Here is an 8952-nt window from a genome sequence, read left to right as displayed (position 1 = left end):
AGGCCAAGTTCAGCTGCAGCCCTTGCCCTGCCTGGCACCTCCCAGCATGAACTACAAAGCAATCTGCAGATGGCCGTCACCCATGTTGGGCTTGGAGGTGCCTTGAAAGGCCAACTTATGAACCAAGGCCAGCTGTTGCTAGTACCAGGCTTAGGGCTGCTCATCCAGAGGTACAGAATCACCAAAGCCAGATGATGCTTGTTTGGATTTTGTGAACCTTTGAGAGATTTTAGGAAAATCTGCAGTATGAACCACAAGCTATTTATACAGAAAAGCCACTGGAAGCGGCTTAGGTGGGCCTGAAGCTTGGGTGGAGTGGGGTCTTGGAACCACCAGGGTGGGGCAGATAAATGGTGTTAGCCAGGTTGATGGAGACTCAGATATGGCACTCACCTGTGTCTGTACTCTGGGAGAAGGCTCAACAAAGAAACAATGGCTCTGCCAGCTCCTTCTTCCAGGAGAAAGCTTCCAGACAATTCAGTTCCTGTCCATATGTCCGTAGCACCTTTTTAGCTGCTGCCCCAGTGCTGGAGCTCAGAGTAAGTGTCAGCAAGTAAGTCTGTGCACTGTACCTTTAAGAGGAACACCTGGGACCGCAGCTGCTGCTGTCTCACTCAGTCACAACCTCCGCTGGTTTTCATAGCCAGAAGTTATGGGGATTTCTCTCCCTGGCACTAAAACCCTGGCTTGGAAGCCCTGTGTTGGGGGGAGGACCCCTCGCTCCTCTGGGGTCCTTCCACAGCTGAGATATCCCTCCCAATTTTTACCTGCTACGTGTGGGTGTGGGACCAGCCCGTTCCTTGTCTCCACCCTTTCTACCAGTCTCCAGGTGGTTTCTTCTGTATTATCTTTAGTTATAGACTTCTATTCAGCTAGACTTCTAACGATTCTCAATGAGGGTTGTTCTGTTTTTTAGTTGTAATTTTGTTGTGGTCATGAAAAGAGGCAAGCAGAGTTTACCTACTCCTCATGTTGACAGGAACTCCACAAAAATGTCTTGATGACTTCCAGAGCCATCAAATCATCTAATACAAGTCAAAATGCTACAAGTGATAAGCAACCTTTTATGTTACATCCCAGTCATGTGTATTTCCTGGTCACTGTTACTAGAATTCATTACCACTTTGACTACAAGTACAATTCTGCAAGTCACTGGTACAAAGGCACTGAAAAACAATGATTGGCATTTTGGGTATTAAGAATGAGTGATGAATGACTCATGACAAAAACTGTAACTATAAAAGAATAAAAAGTAAAATATGCCTGAAGAACAAGTAACTGAACTTGAATGCACATGATAAAATTGACTCATATGTATAATGATTAAATGAAGAGAATCAAAGTTTATTTGAAAATCCATAATTACAATGAGACATTTTTACATATCCTCAGGAAATGACAAATACAATATTTGTTAGCACATAGCTTAGAAAACAATTAAGCACTATTAACAACATAAGTTGTTTCCTATACAAATTAGACCTTATACAGATATAATCTAGAGAAGAGGGGAATCAGACAATACTTCCAAGCCTAAAAGTCTGAATTAGTTTCCTGGTGGACAAACGAGGGCTGATATAAAAACCCGAACTCTGATGGAACTTGGGAAAACAGCAAACAGTTGGCAGTGGTTTTGAGGATAGTCTTGATTGGAAGGCAAAGAATCTCGATGATTGGAAAAATATTTTGTCCTCAAAGGACCTATACATCTGTCTCTTTTCCTGTATGGTAGTTTCAAAATTTGACTAATGTATTCTTTGCTTCATCCTTGCAAATCTCAGGCAAGTGAAGCTACCGGTGGATTCTAAGATGAAACATTAAAAGGGATGGATGCTTAAAAATCTAGTTCCTAACATTACCCACCGGGGTGATATCTCCAACTCTAGATTTTTTTTGTCCTTTCACAGGTCTCTCTTCTTCAATCAAAGTCTATTCACCAAATACCAGTCAGAATGAAGGGAAGTAAGTGAAGGCCCAAATATGAAAATATTAATTCACACGAAAATATATTTTCATAAAGTGGCAGGACATAAAATTTATTCTAAGTGTTTATTAGTACGAAAAAGAAAAAAAGGCTTTTTTATGAGGTGTGAGCAAACAATACGGTGAATGTTTAAATAAAATACATTGCCATTAATCCCCCTCAAAATACTCCCCCTTGCTTCGAACAACTTATCTCATCGTTCTCGTCCCTTTCTGAAGCAGTTCTGGAAATCCTTTTGTGAGTATCTTTACTTGTGTTGTCATGGCTGCCTCAATGTCCTGAATCGATTCAAAACATTTACCTTTCGTGGTCATTTTGACTTCGGAGAAGAGCCAGAAATCACACGATGCCAGATCCACTGAATAAGGTGGTGGATGAGGACACACCGTAATGTTTTTATTTGACAGAAATTGCTAGACCAGAAGCAATGTGTTACATGGAACCTTTCTGTTGTGATCACAAAATTCGGTGAATGCTACTGCCAAGTGACATCCAATGGGAAGGCAGGGATCTTCAATACAGGAAGCAACGTGCTGAACCTTAGTAACAGTGTGTGACAAGTTTCAACTTGTTCAGTGCAGTCAGTTGTGTGTAAGCTATGGTTGAGTGAAGGTATGTTTTAAAGTGTGCCATAAATCATCCTCCATTATGACAATGTTCCGTGTCACACATCGCTTCTGGTATACGGCAATTTCTGTCAAATAAAAACACTATGGTATGTCCTCACCCACCTTATTCACTGGATCTGGCACAAGACTTCTGGTTCTTCCCCAAAACCAAAATGATTCAGGACATGGAGGCAGCTATGACAGCATAACTAAAGACACTCATAAAAGAGGACTTCCAGAACTGCTTCAGAAAGTGGTGAGAACAATGGGATAAGTGTGTTCTAAACGAGGGGAAGTATTTTGAGGGGGATTAATGGCAATGTGTCTTTTACTGTAACAAATTTTTAAATTTAAACATTCACCATATTTTTGATCACAACTCGTATGCCTGTCACCCCCAAAAAGGAGCTCTGTCAGTAAAAAAAAAGTAGAATATACACAATTAATGGACTAAGAATATCCAGAAACTCTCACCAAGCCAGTAATAAAATCCCTACAATTACCAAACTTGGCCCCTTAACACAGAAAACAAACACCAAAACATTATAAAAAACTTAACCTAACTGCACATTAGAAATACACTTCAGCTCACCCAGTGATCTAACAGTTTTAAAATGGAAAGACAAAATATTAACTCATTTAAGGAAGAAGCACTACAATCTCTTGTGCTACTGTTGAAAGATTATTCCCAGAAGTATCTCACCTCACCTCAATATTATGTAATATTGAAATCTATAATATTTCAATATTATATGTAATATTGAACGTAATAAGAAATCTATATTGAAGTGATACACTTAATAAGCTTGAGAAACACAGTGTATTTACAACTTTAATAACAACTCTTTTTCCCCCCTTCTTCTGTCTCCCCTCCACTCCGGTTCAAGCTGTTGTTTCTCAGTCTAGCTGTGTAGGACACAGCTCCCTGGCCCATGCTGGTGTTATGAGCCTTGCGCTCCCCCCGGCTGAGGCAGTTGGTAGCCAGTCTGTCAGTCAGACACTCACAGCAGCTCACGACAGCTCTCGCCAGCTGCCAGCGACTGGCCACCCATAGCAGCACAGTAGCCCATGGCAGCACACAGCAGCTCACGCCAACCTCCAGCTGCTCACAGCAGCCCAACTCCAGAAGAGCTGTTGTTCACAATCTTAGCTGCAGAGGGCACAGCTCACTGGCCCATGTGGGACTCAAATTGGAGGCCTTCCATGATAGAAGCACGATAGGAGCACAGCACTGCAACCGCCTGAGGCACTGGGCCGGCCCAACAACTCTTTTTCTAGTGTTATACATGGATTAATTTCCATTAAGCTTTCTCATGTTACATACAGTTTTAGCTGTTTTACCTGAGATTTTTCACATGTGAAGATTTGTGCAAACTGAAATCCTTCCAATACTGTTTATATTAAAGAGGTTTTATCTTGTGATTCTTTTCATGCCTTTGGAAGGAACTGGGATGACTGAAGGCTTTCCCACATTCTTCACATTCATATGGTGTATCTCCAATGTGCATGTTCACTTGTGTTAGTTTGTGGGCAAGTGAAATCTTTCCTACATTTCTTAATTTCTCTCCAGTGTGATTTCTTTCATGTATTTGGAAACCTAGATGAGAAAGGAAAGCTGTATCTCATTGGGTTTCACTCCGGTGTGACCTCTCTTATGTTTTTAAGGGACTGTAATCTCTGTAACCTTTACCACATCACTTACATTCATAGGGTTTCACTCCTGTGTGTATCCTTTCATGTTTTTGAGGATAACTGAGACAGCCAAATGCTTTTCTACGTGTTGTACATTCATAGGGTTTCACTCCAGTGTTGAGTTTTTTCGTGGGTTTTTAAGGAACTGTAATCTCTATAAGCTTTACCACATTGCTTACATTCATAGGGTTTCACTCCTGTGTGTGTCCTTTCATGTCTTCGAAGATAACCGAGACAACCGAATGCTTTTCTACATGTTTCACATTCATAGGGTTTCACTCCGGTGTGACCTCTCTCATGTGCTTTTAAGGAACTGTAATCTCTGTAACCTTTACCACATTGTTTACATTCATAGGGTTTCACTCCTGTGTGTGTCCTTTTATGTCTTCGAAGATAACCGAGACAACTGAATGCTTTTCTACATGTTTCACATTCATAGGGTTTCACTCCGGTGTGACCTCTCTCATGTGCTTTTAAGGAACTGTAATCTCTGTAACCTTTACCACATTGCTTACATTCATAGGGTTTCAGTCTTGCATGAGTCCATTCGTGTTCTTTTAAGGAACTGTAATAACTGTAAGCTTTATTACATCGCTTATATTTACAGGGTCCCTCTCCCATGTGGGTCCTTTTGTGTGCTTTTAAGGAACCACAGGATATGTATGCTTTACCACATTGTTTACATTCATAGAGTTTCACTCCTGTGTGTGTCCTTTTATGTCTTCGAAGATAACTGAGACAACTGAATGCTTTTCTACATGTTTCACATTCATAGGGTTTCACTCCAGTGTGACCTCTCTCATGTGATTTTAAGGAACTGTAATGTCTGTAACCTTTACCACATTGTTTGCATTCATAGGGTTTCACTCCTGTGTGTGTCCTTTCATGTCTTCGAAGATAACCGAGATGACTGAATGCTTTTCTACATGTTTCACATTCATAGGGTTTCACTCCAGTGTGACCTCTCTCATGTGCTTTTAAGGAACTGTAATGTCTGTAACCTTTACCACATTGTTTGCATTCATAGGGTTTCACTCCTGTGTGTGTCCTTTCATGTATTCGAAGATAACTGAGACGACTGAATGCTTTTCTACATGTTTCACATTCATAGGGTTTCACTCCAGTGTGATCTCTCTCGTGTGCTTTTAAGGAACTATAATGTCTGTAACCTTTACCACATTGTTTACATTCATAGGGTTTCACTCCTGTGTGTGTCCTTTCATGTACTCGAAGATAACTGAGATGACTGAATCCTTTTCTACATGTTTCACATTCATAGGGTTTCACTCCAGTGTGACCTCTCTCATGTGCTTTTAAGAAACTGTAATCTCTATAACCTTTACCACATTGCTTACATTCATAGAGTTTCACTCCTGTGTGTGTCCTTTCATGTCTTCGAAGATAACTGAGACAACTGAATGCTTTTCTACATGTTTCACATTCATAGGGTTTCGCTCCAGTGTGAGTTCTTTCATGTATCTGAAATGAACTGGGAGAAATGAATGCTTTCTCACATGCCTTACATTTATAAGGTCCTTCCCCAGTGTGAGTGACCATGTGTATTTGAAGGCTTGAGAGATCACCAAAGGTTTTTTCACATTCCTTACACTCATAAAGTTGTTCCCTAATATTTTCTTCATGTACTTGAATATAACTGGAATTGAAGGCTTTACCACATATTTTATGTTCATAAGGTTTCTCTCCATTGTACTTTTTTCCATGTTTTTCAAAACACTGACGGTTACTGAAGTCCTTCTCATATATGTAATATTCATATGGCTTGTCTCCATATTTCTGATACTCAGAGGGCTTGTGTCCAGTGTGACATCTGATGTCCCCATTCTGAGATGAATATTGCCTTAAGACATTTCCACACACATTGTATTCCCATAGTTTTACTCTACAAGTTTTCTTGTTCACATTTAGATTTGGAATAAGAATCAAGATTTCTCCATATTGACTACCCTCTTTCCCATCACAGATTCTTTCTACCATAAAAATTCTGCAAAAGAACATGAATCACATTATTAATGATTTTATATTTATCAGAATATTTGAACTATATTTTTATGTTTTATAGCAAAGAAGTAGGTTTTCTGCCTTGTCTGAACGGTTTGAAATTGAATATACTGAATGCTCGGCAAGAGGACTTCAGCATTGCTATTATCAAAACAGTGATATTCATATACAAGGTTTATTAATGATGCTTTTCATTTGAACTACTTTTCAAACACTGAACGTCTATGTCATATTTCAGAAAGTTATTTGGTGAAAACTCTGAGAAATCATAAATTTGAGAAAGGGTTGTTTCTGTTGTTTCTTTTTAAAATTTCACAGCATAACAAGTTTCTTACGTGAGATGGTGCTTTCTACTGTGTGACTCACCTTCGTTTTTCCCCCTGATTGTTGTACTGATCTTTAATATCATGATCTTCCCATTTCTTTCCTAAAATGCAGACGCAGAAAATTGATTTCAAAGTCATAAAAATTATACAAAAATTATTAGATTTTAGCTTATTTACCGATGTCCTCCTTTCCCACATTATGCATCTTAGAACAACTTTTATGAGCAAGAATCCCCTGTCGTCTAATTAACAAGGTGAAGGTAAATTGTCATCCTTACCTACTGAGGCCAGGTTCCTGAAGGTTTCCTGCATCACATCTCTGTAGAGTTTCTTCTGTGAAGGATCCAGTAAGGCCCACTCCTCCAGGGTGAAGGTCACAGCGACATCCTCAAAGGCCACTGAGCTCTATAACATCCCAATAACGTGTATAGTAAAATTTGTAAAACTGACAGTACTGGGCACCTATGCTCCATTTGTAGAAAAGTTATACATTTTGTCATCACCAAACATTTATCCTATGATCTGATCATCAGAAACTTACTATGGGTCCACACTTACTTCCTCATTAATTTAACAGCACCATGAACACACGGAAATTATTTATACATTTTTATAGTGATCACATTACGTCTTATTTTTCTCTAATGGCAGGTTCAGAGCATGTTGGGAAATGACAGAAATGCTATCTATACAAAGGAAACAAATATCACTAAGACTTTGATCTCCTCAGTGAGGCAGAGGGTCAAATCTACCAATCCAGCGATTAAAAAAACACGCATTAGGGATAATCACCTCTTCAACTAAATAAGTTTAGGATAATGGTTTTCAATCTTTCATGACCCTATTTAATTTAAATTCAGCTATATTATTTAATTAAACTGGGAGGGTAAGGTCTGTAGGGTCCCTTTTTGTGAAGCCAATTTAGAAGTGGGAAAGACTTAATTTTAGTTTATGAATCATTGGTTCAGAGCTTCCCTGTTCACTATGGGATACTTCAGAACAATGGGTGCTAAGACCAAGTATAATTCAGGCAAGAGAAGAGTTGTCTGATGGTTAAGGTGAGACATACACATTTGTCCCTATTTTATATTTAGTAAGCCCCCTAGTATTACCAGGGGTACCCTGTTTACATTTAGTGTGATCCCAGAATAACTGTAAGTGGAGACTTAGTACTGAATACTTGCATAAAGTTTTATGCATTCCAGCCTATGGCAAAATTAATTCAGAACCCATCTGACAGAAGTTCCCAAACAAAACAGTGCCTCTTGATCTTTTGTGTTGTGTAATTCTTTGAGTATACTGTGGATTTTCAATTGGATCAAATTGAGGTCCTTTGTTTCAGTATTTTTGCTTTTGTCCTCTCCCTCTTGTCCTTCTCTATTTTGCGTTTTTTATCACTGAATATACATCAATGAACAGGGTGTCCTGTCTATCTTGGTATTTATATATATTTTTTCCTCCAGAAGGCCTCTAATCGTGTCATTAGGGTTAGGAGCCAGCCCCACGACAACAGGTAGCTTTATAGAGTTTAAGGACCTCATACTTAAGTTGGCTTTAACCAATCCCTTGGCTCTGCCACACAGGTACCGTGGGGGTTGTCCCCTTACCCCCAAGGGTCAGGGTCTGGGCTATAGCAGAGGCAGGAGCAGCAGTAGATATGTAAAGGACCTGTGGAGCCCTTTGGTATTAGCCCTCTATACTGAGAAAAGCTATAGCCCTGGAGACCTGGGGGTGTACATGCAGGAGAGGGAGGGTTGTGACACCCTTTCTCAGGTTTAGTTGTGATTCCCCAGGACTGCTTCTAGACATAGGTAGGAATTTTGCATCCAGCGCAGGTGCGCTCAGAGTGTAATTTGTGCACATTGAGAAAGTCAGGATTCTATCTCCTCTCTTAGGGTGCCATGAATTGGGGACTTCATTTTGGTCAGAACTTTAAACTGAATCCAGCTGAGCTTCCTCACTGTGAGAACTGAAGCCGGAGAGGCCTTTTAAAATTTGCTGATTAAATACATTTTACATTTCTTGAAAAAAGGACTTAAGAAAAGTGACTGAATCTTTGCAAGGTGACAAATACAGGGAAGTTGTGGACCAGACTGTACCAAAACATGAATGCTGTTGGAAACACAAGTTAAATTTGGCCACAAAAGAGACTGCTTCTTTAAATCCCCCTCAGACACTGTCTGATAGACCCCTCCTCTATGCCCATCAGGGAACTGGTTCCCGGAAGAGATCATTGCCCTGCCCCAGCACAAGTATTTAAGGTGGTTTCCCCTAATCTGGGGCGGGTCAAGCACTAGCACACCAATCCTTTGTTCTATATAAT

General features: G+C 39.9%; 1 protein-coding gene across 1 annotated transcript in view; it reads right to left on the bottom strand.

Annotated features, from left to right (window-relative positions):
- Positions 1-1317: 1317 nt before the first annotated feature.
- Positions 1318-8952, bottom strand: part of LOC308509616 (uncharacterized protein) — a 20410-nt gene continuing 12775 nt past the window's right edge. Inside the window, exons 3-5 of the mRNA XM_081077858.1 lie at positions 6908-7034; positions 6670-6730; positions 1318-6286 (exon numbers count right to left, since the gene is read on the bottom strand). Coding sequence (XP_080933984.1) covers positions 4381-6286; positions 6670-6730; positions 6908-7034 — 2094 coding nt within the window. The 3' untranslated portion in view covers positions 1318-4380. The remainder of the gene's footprint in view (positions 6287-6669; positions 6731-6907; positions 7035-8952) is intronic.

The sequence above is a fragment of the Rhinolophus hipposideros genome (genome assembly GCF_964194185.1).
Source record: "Rhinolophus hipposideros genome assembly, chromosome: 16".
NCBI classification, from domain to species: domain Eukaryota; kingdom Metazoa; phylum Chordata; class Mammalia; order Chiroptera; family Rhinolophidae; genus Rhinolophus; species Rhinolophus hipposideros.
Note: the sequence above shows the minus strand (reverse complement) of the source record. Positions and strands in the feature narration are given on the sequence as shown.